The sequence below is a fragment of the Vulpes lagopus genome, chromosome 3, assembly GCF_018345385.1.
Source record: "Vulpes lagopus strain Blue_001 chromosome 3, ASM1834538v1, whole genome shotgun sequence".
Classification (NCBI taxonomy): domain Eukaryota; kingdom Metazoa; phylum Chordata; class Mammalia; order Carnivora; family Canidae; genus Vulpes; species Vulpes lagopus.
This window is the reverse complement of record NC_054826.1, coordinates 35,602,530-35,623,627: the sequence shown is the minus strand read 5'-3', so window position 1 is coordinate 35,623,627 and position 21,098 is coordinate 35,602,530. Positions and strand designations below refer to the sequence as shown.

General features: G+C 48.5%; 1 protein-coding gene across 1 annotated transcript; it reads right to left on the bottom strand.

Moving 5' to 3' along the window:
- Window positions 1–598: 598 nt before the first annotated feature.
- On the bottom strand, window positions 599–13,445 carry NIPAL4 (NIPA like domain containing 4). The gene is made up of 6 exons (XM_041747312.1): window positions 13,315–13,445; window positions 10,036–10,275; window positions 7,132–7,188; window positions 5,861–5,951; window positions 3,746–3,906; window positions 599–2,918 (listed from the first exon to the last, which is right to left on the bottom strand). Exons 1-6 carry the CDS (start codon window positions 13,349–13,351, stop codon window positions 2,290–2,292), a joined length of 1,215 nt encoding a protein of 404 aa, XP_041603246.1. The 5' UTR covers window positions 13,352–13,445; the 3' UTR covers window positions 599–2,289.
- Window positions 13,446–21,098: the final 7,653 nt, after the last annotated feature.

Below are 21,098 nucleotides of genomic sequence, written 5' to 3'. Positions count from 1 at the left end.
TTCAATAAATGTTTTTATGAGTGCCAACTATGTGTTGGGCATTGAGAATAGCAGCAAATAAAGACCAACTCCCATGGGGCTTATAACCAGACAGGGAAAACAGCACAGATCACAAGAAAAGAAAAGAAAGTAATGCCAGACTTAGTTTAGTCCTTTGGAGAGACATGTTGACTGGTGGTTCAGACTATAGGCTTAGAGCCAGAGAGCAACTTTGATTCTTCCTGGCTGTGTCACCTTGGGTGATTACTTAACCTCCCTGAAACCCTTTCTGCATATATAAAATGGAGATTAAAAATGTATCTACCTTGGGGATTTGTGAGGACTTAAAGAATTCACAGGAAGCTCTAAGTACTGTGCCTGGCTCCCAGTACGGGGCCCAGGCATTGACCAGGGATGAGTATCTTCAACTGATATTCCCAAAACAGCCTTTCCCACTGCAGTGAGGGTGTGGCTGTGAACACTACCATAAGGACTCTCTTGGCAGCCGCATCCCTCCAGAGATCAGGGACCAACCCCCCAGCACCAGACAAACCAGTTTAATTGTTCCATGTCCAAGGAAGGCCAAGACACAAGTATCAAGTAAACATGCTCAGAGGTCTTTATTCTTGACCCTGCAGGCCACACTCTCGGGGCCCTTAGATTACTGCCATTCTCAAGATCCAACATGTTGCATTGATTTTAGTTACACACAGAAATACACATTCATTAAAAACCAGGGATTTGAGGCTGGAGGTGCAAGAAGCCAGCCTGTCAGTCAGCTGGGCCTTTGGAGCATCAAGGCCAGCAAGAGTCTGGCCCAGGTTTGGCAAGAGTCGCCCAGGTTAGGGCGTGGAACACAGTTTTGGGGTTATAAGGGGAGGCTCTGCACCCACTTGGGGGCTGAGGACCAAGCCTTCCCTCTTTATAGATACACTGGCTCTCTTCCTTCCCTTCCAATGGTGTGTCTACCAACTCCCCTATCCTGGAGCCAGAAAGAAGGCAGGAAAGAAATCATCTTTCTCCAGCTGCTCTTGTTTTTTGAATGCTTCTGGCCAATGTGAGGAGACTAAAGACAGTCCCCAAAACAGATGGTGTTGGAGCAGTCACGACCTGCTGTTTCCCAGGGTGTTGCGGCAATCTGATCAACAGCCAGAACTCCCCCCACGCCAAGCTTACACCCCACTTGGTCACTGAAGTTCAGAGCTGATCCTACTGCTCAAGCCTCTAAGGCCGTTACAGTCCAGAAACTACCCAGAGCCCTTACCACCTGGGTTCTTGGTTGGGCACCAGAGTAAACACAGAAGCCAGCCCCAGGTTTCTAGAGGCCTATGGCTGCTTTCTGCCAAATCCTGACTCGGCTCCTGCTTCTCGCCATCTCCCCAGATCCTATTTTGGTTTACTCCTTGAGGAAAAGGAAAGTTCATTCTGCCAAATTCTAGCTTGACAGCCAGACTACTTTTAAAAGCAATGAAAATGCTGTTCTCTTTCCAGAGAAATGAAACACTGGGTTGGACCAGCAGAGCATGGCTGTGGAGTATCTTGTGTTGTGTTCTTGTCATTTCGTTTTGAGTCCTAAGGTAATTGCCTGAATGTCCCAATGACGACTCCTTAGGATATAGAGAGAGACGGAGGGAGGTGGGGGATGGGAGTGGAGTGGACAAAAACTAAGGTGGTGACCTCCAGGCTGGAGCGCTCGGGGAACGGGGCTGGTAGAAATGTTCCCTGAGACATCAGGTGGTTTTCACAGTAAGAAGGTCAGCTGAGGTCATGCTTTTGTCTCCAAAGAGGAAGTGGCAAAAGCAGCAAGACGTCCCACATTAATTGTTGGCTCTGGATGGGGAGGCATGATGAATTGCTCTCTGGGCCTCTGGGAGTGGGAAGCAGCTGCAGTTCATCCTTGGGCCGAGGAAGGGGATTCAGTCTCAGGAGAACTAGTGCTAGGGATTTCCTGACAACCAGCATGGCAGGGAAGTTCTTGGCCTGTGCTACATTCAACGGGTCAAATTCTCTCTTCTTCTCAACAACACGAAGATGGCGCTGAGGAAACAAGTGGGAAGGGAGGTCCAGGGGACCTGCTGGCACCAACAGAAAGTAGGGTATTTGGTCACTGAGGCTGTATCCATGAAGTTCTGCCGCCACCACTCACTGGGTAGGGATTTTCCTTCTGGAAACAGTGATGAGGTATAAATGAACATCTCAAGAGAAGAGAGCCCATTGGTAACAGTTGTGGTGAAAATGACCAGGTGCCTCTGAACTTGAGAGGTCAGGCTGTACCGTAGAGCTCATCTCCTCACTCATGTATTCCAAGCCTTAAGAATGGATTATAAATACTTTGGGCTTCTCTTCTGGTGATGGGGTGCTGGAAAGTTCTATATTATCCACAAGGACATTCTTGTCTTCTAGTCGAATGACGGTGGGCTCAGGGGTGGGAGATGGGGTTGGGTTTTTGTGCATGTGGGGCAAGCTGGTCTGGCTGATGTCCAGGTCTTTAAAAGCATGAAGCATGAACACACCCAGAATGATGGTGACAAAGCCAGAGAGGGTGCCCACAATGTCCACTGCAGACATGCTGTACCATTCCTTGAAGAGGATGATGGAGGAGGTAACCACCACCGTGGTGAAGAAGACATAGTAGATGGGGAACACCAAGGAGGTATTAAAAATGTCTAGCGCCCTGTTGAGGAAGTTGACCTGAGTGCTGAGAGAAAGTGCCAGGATGAGGGACAGAATGTAGGGGAGAGGGTGCCGCACAACTGGCATCCCCTGGAAGAAGTTCTTTATGGTGATGCCCAGACCCTTGACAGCGGACACGGAGAAGGCCCCGATCACAGAGCAGATGATGATGTAAACGAGGATATTCCTTTGTCCATAGCGCGGGGCGATGACAAAGATGAGGATGAGGCACAGCACCAGCAGAAGCACAGCAAACACGATGTACCCTTCAGGAGGGGTGGAAAATAGATAATTGGAGCTGTAGAGGATGCAGGTAGTTTCTAGAGCCCTCCACCCACAGTAATGGGATATTAGCACTAAGGGTTTGGGCTCTGAAGTCAGACAGACCCGAGTTCCAGTCCCACGTGACAACTTCTTAATAATTCGGGCAGGGATTAATTACACCACAAGACTTCCATTTCCTCATTTGTAAAACAGGGCTAATAAGAGGACCTTCCTCATAGATCTTTTTTGGGGGGATTAAATGAGATAATGCACGCTACAAGACTATGTCGTCCCCCTGCTCATCCCCAGTGTGATGGTGTTTGGACAGAGGCCCTTGGAAGGTGATTTAGGTCATGAGGGGGCGCCCCCATGAATGGGGTTAGTGTCCCTATAAAAGGGACCCCAGAGAGCTCCCCCACCCCTTCTACCATGTGAGGACACTGAGAGAAGATGGCCATTTGTGAACCAAATCTACCAGGGCCTTGATCTTGGACTTCCTGGCCTCTAGAACTGTAAGAAGGAAAATTCTGTTGTTTATAAGCCACCTAGTCTATGGTACTCTGTTATAGCAGCCTGAACAGGCCAGGACAAGGCACAGAATGTATTTAGAACCACGCCTGGCCCATAATAAACACACGATAAATGGCATCAATCAATACACAGCAGGCTGGGAAGCCTGTGAGCTAACCCTAGGACCAGCCCCCCCACCTCTCCTTCATGGGCTTTCTTCTCCTCCTGGTGGCAATACCTGGCATGGTCAGCACGCAGCTAGGCCTTCCCTGTGGCTCATCCCCCAGTGCCTGCCAGCTCACAGGGCCTTGGAGCCTACCTGTGTCTTTCATCTTGGCAGCCATCTCAACTACGGTGGCGACCTTCTCTTCCTCAGGGGCGTGTATCACCATCACTGTGCTGCCAGCCACACAGATCACACAGCCCAGCTTCCCCAGCAGATTCAGACTCTCTCCCAGGAAGTAGGAGGACAGGATGGCACTGCATGTGGAAATGGGAGAGAGGGATTAGCAGCCGTGCCTGCCCCAGTGTCCTGAAGGGGAAAGGGGGCTGAGCAAGCATTCATGGAGAAGAACAGGTCAGGACTCACTACACCCCTCCTCAAAGTGTTTGGAATAGAAACTTAATGATGGGAGGGTTCCAGTGTGTGCCGGAGGAATCGACATACATGTGGACTTCTTTCATTTTAGAGACAAAAAGCCTCCCTAAATAGAAGAGTCAGAAAAGCCCTTCAAGGCATTCTTGTCTAACTTCCCACCCGATGAGCACATCTTCCCTTAACATTATGAACAGATTGCTGTCAGGCTTGGCTTGTATACCTCTGATGGCAAGCAACTCACCCCTTCCCAAGGCAAGTGAATCTATTGTAGGCTTATTCTGGTCATCAAAAATATGACAACTTCTACTCATTATCCTATTCCTATTCCTTGAGTCATACAGAACACATTGATTCCTTCTTCCATTTGTATCCAATAATATAAACAACTATAATGACAATTATAGGCACTACGTCTTGGGCATGTATTATGTACTAGGTATTATGCTACAAATTTTCTGCTTATTATATTTCATTAACATTCCACAACTCTTTGAGAAGTAAAATATACTATCCCCATTTTATAAATGAGAAAACTGAATCTTGTAGAAGTTAACATAACTTGGCAAGGTTATACAACAGGTGAGTTGCAGGGCCAGGATTTTAGCTGAATTTCTAATTATAAAGCCTATGGGTTTTCTTCTATACCTCATTGAAGAGAATTCCTATGACTTCCCTGAGTTTTCTCTTTTCTGGCCCGAACACCTCCAGTTTCTTGCTAGTGATACCATTTTCATTCTCCTCACATTCTCAGATGAGGTGGCAGAGGTAGGGGAAGAAGGGAGGCAAATCGGGCAGGACAAGTATGCTCACAGGGCAGGTTTCTGTTTCTTTATAAAGGGAACATTAGCTTAGGGTAAAAAGCATTTGGCTGATCCAGGACTGAATTACTCCCCCAAAATTCTTGTTTAAGGTATCGAGAGAGAGGGGATTGATGTCCAAGCTCCTTTGACTGTCTTCCATCTCTCCTCTAAAACTACCACAAACATTTGCATTCAAGAGAGTCTGGGGACATTAGCCCAGGCTGAGGTCACACGATGGAGGATTTCCTACCTCTCCCAACTTCCTGGGAGTGGGGATTTGTACATTAATCAGATATGTGATAGTGGTATCACAGCTTCATCAGCCAACTGTGTAATGTGAGTCATGGTTCTGTTTGGTTTTGATTGTGTAAATGTTACAAAATTGTGATCAAGAGGATAAAACAAAACAGGGAACTATGGGGGCTGGGTATGGTTGGCTGCAATATACCTAGGCTCCCAGGTTAAGCCAATAATCACAGCCAGCTTCAAATGGGGCTCCAAGACCCCCACAGAGTAACTATGCTCATAGTTCAAGAAGAATGGGGCAATGGGAAGCATACTTGAAGCAATGCCTTCAGGTAGGTGTTATTAGCATCCCCACTGAGCATATGGGGAAGTTGAGGCTTAGAGTAGTGAAGTGACTGGCCCATGGTAATATAGATACTAAGTGGCAGAGCTTAAGGTTAGAACTCAGGGAGCACTGGTCTCCAGCTCATGCTTCTCAACTTGCATGTTGTGTCCACTGAGACACCAAAAGACTGACATGAGACATTCAACATGGTGGCAGTGGAAGCCCTTCCAACCAGCTTGGGCTTGGTCTGCCCCGCTATTTGCCAGTCATTTGAGGGGATGCTAGAACAGGTGGCTGCAAACAATCCAAGGATCAGGGGCTCTGACCAGCACGGTGCCTCTCTCTGGGAGCTAGGACCAACTCAGGTCCCTGGTTGCAAGTGGCAGTTGACCCCACTTGCAGATCTAGCCCTCAACAAACTGAATATAGGAAGGAGGCAGAGACAGCGTGAGAGGTGACAACAACCTTATGAGGACACTCAGTGCTCCCAAAGGCGTGACGACTGTTGCAGGAGCAAATGCATAGGCCCCAAAGTTGGCGACTTCACCAGCAGCCACTAGGAAATAAAGAGAGAAAACAGGCTAGCGTGGTTTCAATGAACCATCTGCAGCCCAAATTAACCTGGGCAGAGACAGCATCATTCAGTGATCAACCGTTCACAGAATCCCAGGCCAGCATTCCCTCAAGTCTTGATCCTTACTCTTTCCCCCTAGTGAATCTGGTCAGAAGGTCAGGTCCAGACCAGCCTGATCAAATCCTTCCATTTTAAAGATTGGTGAGTGAGACCTAGTGTCCAAGGTCACATGACAAGTTTGTGGAAGGATGCCTTCTTATTCTTGAGGCATCCTGGCTTCTAGTTCAGGTCACAGTTGAGTGTACCTTGGGGACTGCCAATGTTTGGTCTGGATCTATAAGTTCTAGAAAGTGTTAATTGCCAAATAAAGAAACATTTAGTTACTGATTCTCCAAGTAGCAGTTGGTCATGAGCCATCTGTCGCAGAGGAACTGTGTCTAGCCTAGACCGGTGGGCAGGTGGTAAGAAAGTATAACATTCCCAAGTAGCCGAATTCTCCACCTTTGAGTTTCCAGTTTGCAGACTCCTCCTACAAGTGCATTTCCTGTCTCTGTTGTAGAGAATGACCTGGGTGTGCCCTTTGAAAGTAGAAGATGAATGTGATAGCCTTGGCTAGGACTGGGACCTGACTTATAAACAGAAAGCTGGCTAAATTTCCATTCACAAGAATTAGGGTTTTGAAAGCCAGACAGGATGGGTGGAAAGCCAGGGAAATGTGTGAATGTGAAAATTTAAGGAAACCATAAGTGGCAGACCAGCCAGGTTCTAAGTGAGCCAACACATTGCCTGTGGAATGGGAAAACTGGCTGAGGAGACCGAGCCTCTACCATGTAGAAGTCCAACAGACTCCAACCGGCAGTGATGACTCTCTCCATGTCAAGGGAAGTTGAGAAATTACACCTTTATCATTGGCAGCTCTCTACAAACCCCGCTGGGAATACGTGTTTCCTGGCTGAAGGACTGACCAACTTTGGGTGGAGAATGTGATCTGATATATACAGAAAATGCTCTGCCTGCAAAGATGCCAAGGATTTCCCCCTTGAGAATCTGGGCCTCAGATTCACACTTTGTGCAATGAAGACAGAAAAAACCCATCCACCTCTCCTTTCATCTCCACCTCTACCCTCAATGGGTCAGTGTCGTTAGGAAAGAACCCACTTACTGGTGAGGAATCCAGCCCACCACATCGCATCCTTCAGGTAGCCATACCCTCCGTCCACTGTAGAAAAGAATGGACACAAAGTTAGAGCTTGGCCATGCTTTCTCAGGCACCTTTCCTATGTCTACCTTCACTCCCTAATCTCGGAGGGTTCAATACATGTTCACTGTGGTTAGTCCTCTGGGCTTGCCTCTGGGTCCCTTCCTGGGTGAATTTATCCATTCTCAAAGTTTTAAATACCATCTTTACATGAGTGTCCTTATTTCATATATGTATACTGAGCCTTTCGATGTACATCCGATTGCTTACTTGACATCTCCTGGATCTCTCACAGGCATCCCAAACTCTGTCCTAAATAGAACTCTTGATTCTAAATGCTCCCCATCTACCAAATGAAACTCAGTAAGTGGCACCTCTATGTACCTTGTTGCTTAAGCCAGAAACCAGGAAACTACCCTTGACTCTCCTACTCCTCTACCTTCTGAATTCCATCCATCCTGTTGATTCCCTCTCCAAAGAGATCTCACATGTGTCCACTCCACTACAATCTCGCCACCCCGATTCCAAGGCACAACCACCTCTGGCCCATTGTGAGGCAATAGCCTCCTATGGTTCATCTGGTTACACTCTCATCATCCCTTTATAACCCATTTCCTCATAGCAACCAATGGTCTCTTAAGAATGTAAATCATATTGTTACTCCTCAGTTTGTAGCAGGCCAATGGCTTCCAAATACTCTTGGAATAAAGACCAAAATCCTCAACAAGCCAGTTCATAGTTTTGACCCTGTTCATGTTTCCAAAGGCATCTCTTGCCATACTTGTCATTACTATCTAGCCACTCAGGCTTTCTTTTAGTTCCTCCAAAATGATGAGCTCTTTTTGGCCTTAGGACCCTTGCATGTGCTTTTCTGTGTTGGGAAAAGTCTTCTTAACAATATTTACTTCTATCTACACTCTCTACGGGACTTTGCTCGAATGTTGCTTCCCCTGAAATGCCCTCCCTGACTCCCTATCTCTGTTATTTCCCCCTTGGGATTCTCTTTCATCACACCCAAATCTTCTCCTTCATGACACTCATTTATAATTTGAGTTAATGTATTTATTTTCTGGCATTTCTCCCACTAAAATGGAGGCAGTATGAGGCCTGGAATTGTGTTTGCTTGGTTCACATGGTAGACTTTCAAACACTTGTCCAGAGGTAAAGGACAGAGCAGAAAAGACCATTGATCTTGACTTCCTCCCCGCTCCTCCCAGCTCTCCACTTAGAGGGCACCTGGCTCTAGAGCTGGGTATCCAACTGTCTGCTTGGCCCTCCACTTAGATTAACAGTAGTGCCGATACTCGTGCTGACTCTGTCCCAAGCCTCTTGGTAAACATACTACCTATCTTCTCAATAATCCTAATGGCTGGAACTGCTCAGAACCCCATTTTACAGATGAGGAGACTGAGACACTTCCCCTGTCCAGGATCACATCACCAGGAATTAAAGAGCTGGAATTGGAACCTGGGGAGTGTGCTTCCAAAGCAGTGTCCCACAGAACACTAAACTGAACACGTCCCAACTTGAACCATCATCTTCCCATAAACCTGCTCGTCCTGAATTCTTCATCTCTGAAAACAGCACCCTCATCTCCCCAGTTGCTCAAGTGAGAAAGCTGAGTCAGTCTCGCCTCTGTCTCTACCCTCCCCTTGGAGCCAGTCAACACCAAGCCCAGTAAGTTCTACCTTCGAAGGCTATCTCTGGACTCCCCACTGTCTCCGTTCCCGCTGCAACTCCCCTGGCCCAAGTTCTGCTGTCTCTCTTCCCTAACTGGTCTCCTAGGTGCCAGTCTTGTCCCCTAATCCATTGCCCACCCAGCAACCAGGAATCTTTTCAGATCCTAAATTGAACTATGTCTTTCTCCTGTGTAAAACCTTTGTCACTTACAATTGTACCCAAACCCTGTGGCGTAGCTCCTAAGACCCTTCGAGATCTGGCCCCTCCCCCAACTCTTTCCACTGCCCTGTGCTCCAACCAGCCTGAACTCTTTCAGCTTCACTCATGCTCTCTCACCTCTGGGCCTTTGCACATGCTGTTCTTTCTGCCTGGAACACCACATCTTCCTCTTTTCCCCTTCATCTTGCCATCTCATTGTTTAAGTCCCACCTTCCAGATCATCTCTTATAGAAAAGCTCCCCTAACCTTCCAAGCCTGGGCATTACATGCACTCCAAATATTCCCAAAGTGTTCTGTATTTTCCCCATGATAGACAGCACATCACACATTCTGGAACAATTGCCTGTTGACTCTCCTACATGATCAATGCCGCCATGGGACACTGTGTCCCCAGGTCCAGCATGGACCTGGCATACAACAGGTATATGGTAAATGATAATTAAATGAACAAATTCTTTTACATGATTCCTTTTCTTCAGAATGGGTTCATAGATATATACCTTATTTCCAAACAAACAAATCCCTTGTGGACAGTGACTCAATAATTCTTTTGTAGCCTGTAAGGGGGCTCCATCTGAGAGGCTGTGAGGGCACACTGGTGTGTGACAATGTCCTGGTCAGAGGTGTTTGCATTCCCATTTTGCAGGAAAGTTGGGGCTTGCCTATAATGACACAGCTTGTAAGAAAAAGAACGGGACTAGATCTGGGGTTTCTGATTCTTAGCCCTGAGACTTTTCCTCATCTGTACCCCCAATTAACTGATCTTAAAGTTCTCCAGAAATGTTGGATTTTAAAAGAAGGTCTCCTGTTGGTGGATTGGATTCCCAGTGAGGTTGACAAGGAGCCTTTTGTGACCATGTAGGCCAGGCTCTCCAGCTCCCCCAGAGGCCCCCTGTAAAGGAGGTTCATGGAGCTGGCTGGGGGCTCAGCCGCCTACACCCCATGCCCACCTTCCCTGCCAGGACCTACCAGCCCGCGTGGCCCCGGAGGCCACCAGTCGCTGAAGGCCTTTCTTCTTGAGGATGACGCTGCTGCCAATGAGGAAGCTGGACAAGAAGGCCAGGCCCAGGCCAATGTAGAAGCTATAGTTCTCCCTGAACCTCTCCTTCCAGGTGTGAGAGGTGACATTGCTGGGCACCGGGGGGCTGAGGTCACCGACGATCTGGCACAGGACTTGTTGGGAGGAGCAGTATAGGCTGATCAGGGAACCTGGATGGGAAGACCATGATAAGAGAGTCATGCTGGGGGCATCTGCATGCTTGCAAAATATTGGAATTGGCTAGTGTTTCAGATCCCATACTTTAGTAGCAGTGGGCCTCTGTCTGCACAATGGGCCTCAGCCCAACAATAACAGAGATTCACGGGGTGCTTACCCCAGGCTAGGGGTTTCATTTGCATGAACTCATCCAATTTTTATAACCATCTGTCAGATAAGTGCCATCTTGAATTCTCATTTCATAGATGAGACATAGAGGTCATGAAAGGTCAGGCACCTTGCCTAAGAACACAGACTGTCTGACTCCAGAACTCCAGCACATAACCACTAAGGTGTACCGATGCTCCACACACCAAGAAGGCTCCTCCAAGTTCTCAGGCATCACCGGATCCAACCTCCCACATTCTCAGGAATCCCCTCCCAGCCCCTGGACCTCCAACAGCTCAGGATCACACAGGGATTTTCCCCTCCAAGAGGCCTCTTCACTTCCATATCCCTACCTCCAGCCTTAGTGGACACTCCTGACGTTAACATGAAGGAGTGAGGCTAGAGAGCCCACAGCCCCTTCCAGGCCTGAAGATAACTAAATATAAGCAGACTGTTGGTTAGAACTGACCATTTCCGGGTTTTATTCTAAGATCTCTGGTGCCCATGGTCTGTGGCTGGGGCCTCCTTGAAGCCTCAGAGGGATCGGTGTCCCTATGACACCATGTAGAATCTTCTTTAGTTTGCTTTCCAAGTCCTAGAGATCCTGAGAGTCAGAATCAGCCCTCATGCCCCAGAACCTGCCAACCCTTGCTGGCTCTTCTGGCACAAACACCAAGGACCATAGGACAGACTTGGGTCTGAGGGGCAGATCCTCAGCCAGAGGAGTTAAGTGGCTCAAGTTCAGTAAAGCACCATAAAGCACAGCCAATTATCCCCCATAGCCAGGACTCACATGATCCTCTACTCTCAGGCTTTCCATGAGCATTTCTGTCATGGAAATGGCACAGTGATCATGTGCAGGGTTTTAGTTGAAGAAACTGGGGCCCTAGTACATTTGGTGAGCTGAACAAGACTGCACTGGTGGCAAACGGGAAGCCAAACTGTTCCCAAGTCCATGTGATGCTAAAGGCCTGCTCTTCACTGCTACACACAACCCACGGAGCAGGCAGCAAGGGTGGGGGTGGGGTGGGTGGTTCATCTGGCCTCTTGGGGGTTGTTACAAATTCTGAATTCATTACCAACATTTAAAATCGGATTTTCCACGAAAACTCAGCTTTTGAGCTGCCTCCATTGACCTTATCAAGTTCACCTTCCCAGAGCCAACAACTGATTGCAGCTGAGAGTGGTTGCTGCCTGAGGACAGGCTCTTTGAAATTCCCCCAAAGTCCATACCTGGGTCCCTTCATCCATTTTGGTGATGTGCTCAGCCCCTGTAGGCATTTGAGTTTGTGAAAACCTTCTGATTTTTCTCAAACTGTGGGTCACAAAACTATAGGCTCCTGTGCCAGGGATGTATGCCTGGGCCAGGCACTTCTCCTCAGACCAGTTAGAACTACAGGCCACTACAGCACTAGGTGTGCCCCAAAGTCCATGGTCATGCAGCTCTGGCACTGGCGTATCTGGATCAGAGAGTGGCATCTTGGTGGAACAGAGTCAGGGCAATGTTGACCTTTCTTCTATGGCACAGAAGCTCAGAACGATGGTGCTGGGAGAATCCCGAGAAGACAGCCTGCCTAACTCTCTTACTTGCGGGCAGGAGAACTGAGGCCCTGAGAAGGGGAAGGACTTCTTTGAGTCTCACAAAAACCCAGGAGCAGAGCTGGACCTGGAACCCACCAGGGGCCATCCATGTGTCTTTTGCAATGGGAGATGCCTCTTCCTGACACCTGTGTCACAATCAAGAAAGGGTAAGACAAAAAGCCATTGCCAACCCTAATCAGATTTGGTCTGACCTCTCACAGCTGTTCTTCAGTTCAGACAGTCGAGTCTGGGGAGTTCCCTGAACTCAGGAAATGAGCCAGAGCTAGGACATGGGCCAAGGAAGGTGACTCCCAAGAGGAAGGCCAATCCCATTCCCACCCCCTTCACCTGCCATCCTGAAGGTGCATCTCCAGAGGTGGAGCCAAACAGTGAGCTTGCCTGTTTTGGGGATGCCTGAGGCACCCAAGGGCACAGCACCCTCCCCTGAATTGAGTTTTCCCATGAAGACAAAAAGAAAAGGAGAGCCGGATGGTGGCCAAAGAAAATCCAATTCCGAGGAGGATGCTCATTAGACAAATGGGTGTTGGGCCTGGTGAGCCCCACTCCTGTTCCAGAATATGCGAGGACCAGGGCATGAATTCTTCCCCAGGGGAAGGTGAGGCTGAAAATGGACTGCATTGTTGGACACCAAAGCCAGCCAACACCCAGAGAGCCGGCTTTGAACACTTCACTAGAGAAAAGAAGTTCGAGAAACCAGGCTACCTGATCAGCCGCTCGATTTTAAGAGGGAGTAGCCAAGTGGAGACGTACCAAGAGAAAGCACAGCGGTAGGGGCACGGGGTTTAGAGTCCGATCTAGTTTTATGTTCCACTTCCCCCACTGGAGGAGCTTGAGCAAATCATCAGGCTTTTCAGAACCCCGGTTTCTCTCTCTCCAGAAAGGAGGCAGCAAGGTAACAATACCCACCTGCCCTCTAGAGTTAAGGGTTCAGTGAGACAATGTAGGTGAAGGGCCCAGCCTACCCCCGGTGCCTGGTAGGAATCCCTCCAGTAAAGCTCGGGTCCTTGCTTATCCGGGGTGCGTGGCTCTGGGGTGGTGAGGCTCTGCGCCCCCTCCCTCATCTTTGGCGGGCCCCGGGCAGCAGCCGGACCTGGGCAGGTGCTTGAACCTGCAGCAACTGCACAGAAGGAAGAGCCGGGGAGCCCCCGCCGGCTGCCCCGCCCCCCTCCGCGCTGTCCCCCTCCCGCGCCATCCCCCTCAGCTGCCGGCTCCAGGTGGGGGGAAGGGGCCGGAACCCCGCTCCTCGCCGGGACCCGCCCGCCCCGCCGCGCCCCCGCACGCACCGTTCTGGCAGCTGGCGTTGCCCGCCGGCCGCTCCATGGGCCCTGCGCGCCGCCCCCCGCGCCGCCGCCTGCGCCCCTGCGCCCCGGCTCCCGGCTCCCGGCTCCCGGCTCCCGGCTCCCGAGCAGGTGCCCGCGACTCGCCCCGCGTGCGAGAAGCTGCCGGGTCGGCCCCAGGGGTGGAGAGAATGACGCGCCCCGGAGGGGACGGTCCCCGGGGAGGAGTCACCCCGCGTCCTGGGCGACTCCCCGGGCCGGGGCCCCCGCGCTCGAGATGCCCGCAGAGGGGCGCGCGGCTCCGGGGTGCGGAGGCTGCGGGGCTCCCGGCGCCGCCCCTCCGCCTCGAGGGACTGCACCGGCTGCGCGGGTCACAGGGCTGCGTCCCGAGGTGGCGGAGGGGGCACTGCCTGGCCGAGGCGCAGCGGGCACGTGGGGCCGACTGCAGCGCTGGTGGGGCAGGGGGTCCGGCCCCTGGTGTTTTCCCGCCTGCCTGCCCTCCTGGCCTCCTACTTCCCTGCCTGCCCGCCCTGTTCATTCATTCAACGTAGATCTGATGTGTGCTGGACGCCAGTGCACAACAGACACTTAGTGAGTAGGCGCTGAATAAACGGCCGGTACCTGTATGCGCAATGAGTGGATGACAGAAGTTTGGCACATTGAACGAGAGAAGTAAATTTCTCCTTCCAAGCGATTGGAGACCCAAAGGAGTCAGATATACTCTCTGTCCCTGGAGAACCTTATATATTAATGAGAAAAACAAAATAGGATCTACTATCTAGAAGCTGGTGTCTTCCAAATCACCCTGAAAAAAACTAGTTATGGAAAGTATAGTTACTACTATGGGTAATAGTAAAAATAAATTAGGGAAACACTGTGTCGGACCTTAAAAACACTTGTAGTGCTTACTATAGGCCAGGTGCCGTGATTAGTGCTGAAAAAATCCCTGTTCATTTAATCCTCAGGACAACCGTGTGCAGAACGTATTTTTCATTATTTACAGAAAGGAAACTAAGGCGCAGTGTGATCAAGTAACTTACTGGGTTTCCCAGCTAGGAAGTGGAAGAGTGAAGAGCAAGAGAATGTTCCCAGTGGCCACACGAATAGGCCCAGTATTTTAGACTGAAATACACTCCTGCTCCTGAGTAGTGAAGACATAGGACCACCAAGGAAACAGTGGCCAGTTCCGGCAATGGTGGTCACCACCTCCTGGAGGAGGTAGCTTTTAAAAATAATTACTTATGGAGTCTTCACTATGGGACAGACCCTGTACTAAAACCTATACAGACATTATATCATTTGAGCCTCCTACGAGGTAGGGACCATTACTCTCTCCATGGTACAGATGGGGAAAAATGTACTTTAAGAAAACCTTTTGGGGACACCTAGGTGGCTCAGTGGTTGAGCATCTACCTTTGGCTCAGGGCATGATTCCGTGATCCGGAATAGAGTCCCATATCGGGCACGTTGTGGGAAGCCTGCTTCTCCCTCTGCCTGTGCCTCTGCCTGTGCCTCTCTCTCTTTCTCTCTCTCTCTGTCTTTCATGAATAAATAAAATCTAAAACAAACAAACAAACAAACAAAAAAACAACCTTTTGGTTATAAAACAACTTTAGATTCACAAAGGAGTTACAGAAAGTTTCCATAGACCTGTCACTAGATTCCCTTAATGTTAACATTTAGTACAGGAATAGAAAAAACCAATATTACTCTGAGAAACTTCCCCCCGAGGTGCCAGCTAGCGAAGGAACTAGGAGTTAACAGGTTCTGCCCCCAGCCCATCCTCCCTGCCATCCTTCTCCAGCCTCAACTCATGGCCTTCTGGCTGGGACACAAAAGATAGGTTCTCCCAGCATGCAGCTCCCCCTCACTTTCTGGGTGACTTTAAACAAATCACTCTCCAGGAGAAACATTTTCCTCATTTGTCCTCTCGTGTGTGTGTGTGTGTGTGTGTGTGAGAGAGAGAGAGAGAGAGAGAGAGAGAGAGAGAGAGAGACCATGGGGTTGGGGGCAAGATAGGTAAGGTAGCGGGAAAGGGAATCACAGATATTACTAACATTCCACATCCAAGTTCATGGGGACATAATGCACCCAGATCTACCCCTTACTTTGGAGGGATGTGGCGCACCAGAGTTCACAGGAAGTGAGTACCTCCAAGTCCTGTATGAATTGGAACACAGAGAAGCCAGAAACTGGGTGATCAGAAATGATAGTTCATTATAGAAGCATCCATGCTACCTGAGAAGGTGGACTGGACAAGATAATTTAATTGGTCTTTTCTTTCTCCTGAGTATTTCTGCTGCTTGGGTCTAATACATGCCACAAAACATGTCCATCTCTGAGGCTGGTGGAAGTACCAACCGCAAACACTCACTACCTTCAGTCTCTGAGTTTGTTCCAAGGACATAGAACAAAAGATTTGTGGTCTTTCTTTCTGGCCTGGGCTTTTTTAATCATAAGCACAAGAGAGGATGTTTAGATTATAGTCACATCGTGACAGAGCTGAGGCCAGATCTTGAGAGACAAATATACATCTTTCTTTCTTTCTTTCTTTCTTTCTTTCTTTCTTTCTTTCTTTCTTTCTTTCTTTCTTTCTTTCTTTCTTTCTTTCTCTCTGATTTTATTTGAGAGAGAGAGAGAAAGAAGAGAGAGAGAACACAAGCAGGGGAGAGGGGCAGAGGGAGAGGACGAAGCAGACTCCTGCTCAGTAGGGGGCCCAATGCGAGGCTTGATCCAGGACCCTGAGATCATGACCTAAGCCGAAGTCAGACACTTAACTGCCTAAGCCACCCAGGTGCCCCCACCTGTGTTCTTTAATATATATATTTGTGGATGGGTTTGTGATTTGTGGAGCTGCTAAATTTTAGGGTCCCGGGCATGGGGTCCCTTGCCCGGGGCTAAGGGCAGTACTGAGTTCACCCTGTGCTTTGAGGCAAGGCTTTTCGGAGTTAGGTGAGTTTCATGTTTTAGGGCAGGGAGCTGAGGTGGAGGGAGCTGGGATCTACTGGAGGGCCTTCCACACCCTCTGGGCCTCAGGCTCCCCATTTGTTCTAGAAGGAGGCGGGGCTTCCCCAGGGCTGGTGGCATCAGCATCCAGAGAGTGAGGATATAATGAGCCCCATTGAACCGCAGTCTCCTCGCCTGCTGTCCTGACAAAGCCCTTTTCTCCCAGAGCCACAATAGCACTGTCAGGCAGGTAGCAGGGCCTGCAGCATTGTCTCCCCAGAGAAGAACAACAGGGTTCACTGTCCATCCCAGGCTCGTCTACGAGGGGAGGGCGGTGACTTTGGAAGGGTCTGACCAGCCAGAGACAGATGGGCTCTGTCCTCAGCCAGCCAGGCTCTGGTGAGCCAGTTATTCCCCATGAACAGGAAAAAACTAATTTTCCAAAACCCAAATTCCTAAAACTTTGGTCCTTCTAAGTGCACGTCCAAATGCTTTATGTTACAGAACAGCCCTACCCAATACGGTAGCCACCAGCTCCACGTGACCATGGAGAATGTGGAAAGAGGCTACTGTGAACTATGCTAAGCACTGTTAATATTTTGGGCCACATAATTGTTTGTTGTGGGGGGCTGTCTTATGCACTGCAGGATTTTAAAAAATTATTTATTTATTTATTCATGAAAGACAGAGAAAAAGAGGCAGAGACATAGGCAGAAGGAGAAGCAGGCTCCATACAGGGAGCCTAATGCAGAACTCGATTCCAAACCCCAGGATCACGACCTGAGCTGAAGGCAGATGCTCAACCGCTGAGCCACCCAGGCCTCCCTGAACAGTGAGATTCTTGTCAGTATTCCTGGTTCCATGCCAGTAGCACACACTGCCTCCCATTCCTAGGCTCCCCTGATTGTGACAACCAAAAGCATCCCAGATAATTGCCAAAATCTTCCCCAGGTTGTAACGCACCCAGATTTCAAAGACTTAATAAGATAAAAAATATAAACTATTAATAACGTTTTATTATTGATCACATGCTGAAATAATATTTTGGATACTGTGGTTTAAATAAAATATATTATCAAAATTAATTTTCTCTACTTCTTTTTGTAAAGTGGCTACAAAATGATGGAAAATTACATAGTGGCTCACATTATATTTCTATTGGACATTGTTATTTATAGAGGACTTGTTATGTGTTACATGCTTATAAGTTATACGCATATATGTATATGCATGCTCATGCAATCTTTCAGCAATCCTGGGAAGCAGGTTTTATTATTATCCCCATTTTCCAGATGAGGAATGAGGTGCAGTGAGGTCACCAAGCCTGTAAGTCAAGAAGCCAAGAATCAAACGCAAATACCCTTTTAATACTACACAGACTGAATGTTCTAGGTCTAGTAACATGCCATGAGACTTGAGTAGGTCACTTCCCCTCCTGGCATCTTACCCCACGTAAAAGGGCTAGACAAGATGCAGCTTGTGGTCCTTTCCAACCCTGCAGAGCTGGTCTTCTGGGCAGGGTGGGGAAGGACAGATGGCTATCACCTCCCTCACACTGACCTGGAATCATGGGAATCTTGACTGTTGGCATGCAGAGGCTGGCCAACTCCTCTTCTTTAGGTGGGTCCCCAGGATGGCTGCTGTTCTCATAAAAAGCTTTACTGTCACCAGAAACAATACTTGGAATGGCCACAGGTGCACTCAGACTGGCTCTAAGAAGAGCACCATGCCCAGGGATGAGTCCACATGCAGCTGGCATCAATAATGATTATTAAAACAACACACTGTTACTGACTGCGTCCTCTGTGTGCTAAGCACCTTGCAGGCATTGGCTCACGTGATCATTGCAATCCTGTACTCTGGTACCATTTTAGGTCCCATTTACAGATAACGGAACTAAGGTTCCGAAAGGTAAAGTGACTTTACCAAGATCACGCACAATGGTAAAGACAACACTTCAAGCTGGACTTGCAGATTCCCAGAACAGCTCTCTTAACTAAGGAGCTGGTTTGCAGAGGTCAGACGCTTCTTCCCAGACCTCTTGCTGGCCCTGCTCTGTATGGGTAGCTGGGAAGACTGGGACCATCCTTACAACCTTCAGAGTTAGAGCTGAACTAATCAACTCTCTTAGTCTGCAGAAGGGGAAACTGAGGCCACAAGAGGGAAAAGGTCATGCCCAACATCTCTGCTACTTTGTGGCAGAATCAGAACCTTACTGATAATCACTCCAACCCTAATCCAGCACTTTTATCTCCCACGATGCTTTGTTTATGCGCAGAAAAGCTCGACCATAGGGCAAAAAATGAGAGTTATTATTTTTCGGCCACTTTTTAAGGATGAGCCAGTGCACTAAGGACTTCATACACACTGTCCCATTTACTCTTCACAGTAAGACTCTTGAGTCAGGTGCTGCTATGATGCCCATTTTAGAGATGAGAAAACTGAGACTCAGAAAGGCAAAGTAACTTGTCAGGAATCAAACAGTGCAGCCAAGATGAAATCCAGCAGGCTGATTCTAGAGCCATTTCTTGATTGCAATCCTCAGGCTGATCACACTGCATTTAGGGGATCCCTTATCAGAGGATCTGCCCACAAGTGGAAGAAGTTTCAAATTCCTACAGAGGGCAGAGCTCGCTGCGAGAAATCTATGGGGAAGTGCAGCATTGTTTGGCCTTGGTGTGGATGTGCGGAGAGTGTAATGCACTTAATTCATGGAAAAGATCTTCAGATCCTATGGAAAACCAGCTATCGTTAACATAACAATACTGAGATGAACTACTGCTGCACAACCTCTATGTTTCAGGTTCTTTGCATGTATGAACTCTGATCCTCATGGTAGTCGTACAAGGCAATGGAGTACCCTAGTTTTACAGCTAGCTGATGACGGTGAGAGTCCGGGAGGTCTGGTGACTTGCTCAAAGTCACACAGATAATAAGTCGCTAAGCCGGGATTCCCTACCTTTTGCTTGTCTGAGTCATTACTGGGGCTGGTGACTCAAGGTGAGGGGCCCTGGGGAGCATAGTGATGCCCTGCTCCTGCACCTGTTTGGTGCTTAGCATTTGTTCTGTGGGAACAGGGAGGACAAGGGCACCATGTGCTCGGTGGCCACAGGGAGGACTGCTTTTAAAGCGGGAAGAGTCAATTTGAGAAAGGACAAACTTAGGCTCTGTTTTTCCTTTTGGGTTTAATCAATTAACCCATCTTAGACTTTGATATCTGAGAGGTTGGTATTAAATGGTCAGAGAATGTGAGCTTCCAGTCCTCATTCTGGGACCACTCATATACTGGGACCAGAGGCAGGTCTTTCTCATCGGGGCCTCAGTTTCCCCAATATGTGCAATGAAAAGGAAGGACTAGATAGTGGTTTTTAAAGCCTTTTTTTTCTTAATGAGATGGAGGTAGGTACCAAACATTTTTTTTTTCCAAGGAGAAAGCTAAATGGAAGGACAACCTACAAATGTTTAAGAGGTGCTTCTTTCATTGATATGGGGCAGGAGCCTAGAACCTTGTCACCTTGGCCTCCATGTTATCCCCTGCTGCCCCCTCCCCTGCAGCAGCCACTGAGCCATCTCCCATCCATGCTAGGACTTGGAAAATCCTAGGTTGATACTGGGGGGCCTGTGTGGCCCCCTGAGCACACAATGCTTGTATCAGCCATTCTTCTTATGAGATGCTCCCCTAGAACTGGTTTGGGGCTCAGAAGAATAGCCAGAGACTTTACTGCATGGAGAGACTCTTGAAGGGATGCCTGTGTGCACAGGACCTTAATTCTCCAGGCCAACTTGTAAGGGTCCTGAGACACAGTCACCTTGTGGCCAAGTGGGTCTGAACTCTCCTGCAGGTGGTATAGTCTGAGTCCCTGTGGGAGGTTCCCACGCACTCTAGAGTGGCATTCCGTGTGAGAGGGCTGTAGCAGTATGGGGAGGGTGATGTGTTTTACTTGCCAGCCTGTGAAGAGCTCAGCCTCCTTCAGGGCTTCTGGGGAGGAAGAGCAGTTTGAGTTGTGTGTGGGTCTCACCTCCACCACACACAATGGCTGTGTGGCCTTGAGCAAGTTACTTACCTTTCCTGGGTCTCAGCTCCCTTATCTGTAAAACAAAGATAATGATGATGGTAATGATAATCATAAAGTTACCTCGTGCTGAATACCTACTCTGTGTAGATTCTGTGTAAGTGCTTTGCATTTATTACAACACAGCAAATCCTCACGTTAACCTTATGAGGCAGGTGTTGTAGTATCCATTTTACAGATGTGGAAGTGAGGCACAGAGAAGATATGTGGTTTGCACAAGGCATACAGCTACAATTATTAAATGGTAGGCAAAGTTTTGTTTTTCTGACTCCAAAGCCAACATTTTCATCTGCAACATTATCTTGACTTCTTAAATTAAACCTGCCCCAAAAGGCTGTTTTGGGAATCACAAAAGACAACCTATGTCATAATCACAGAGCTGGCACATAGTATGTGCTCAGGAAATGGGTTCTGGTTCCTCATCTCCTGCTAAATGTCTGAAAGGTCCCCTACAAGCCTGAAGGAGTTGGTGAAAGTCTGTCTACAGGTCCCTTTCTTCCCAGCAAGTGAAAGTAGGGAAATGGAAGAGAAATCTATCTGGTCTCAGGAAAAATTGCTTTTCTCCTACAAAAACCTTCTTTAATGAGTGTTTCCCAAACTGTGATCCTGAGACATCATTCCACATTGTCCCATGTTCAATAAAGTTTGGGAAATGCTGCATTCTCAGCTGTCCTCTGTGAGATGCTCACAGCATATTAGCATGTTAAAGACACTGAGACGTCCTGCCTGTAAAGTAAAGAATCCTGCTCAATGTAGTTTGACCCAGAGTGT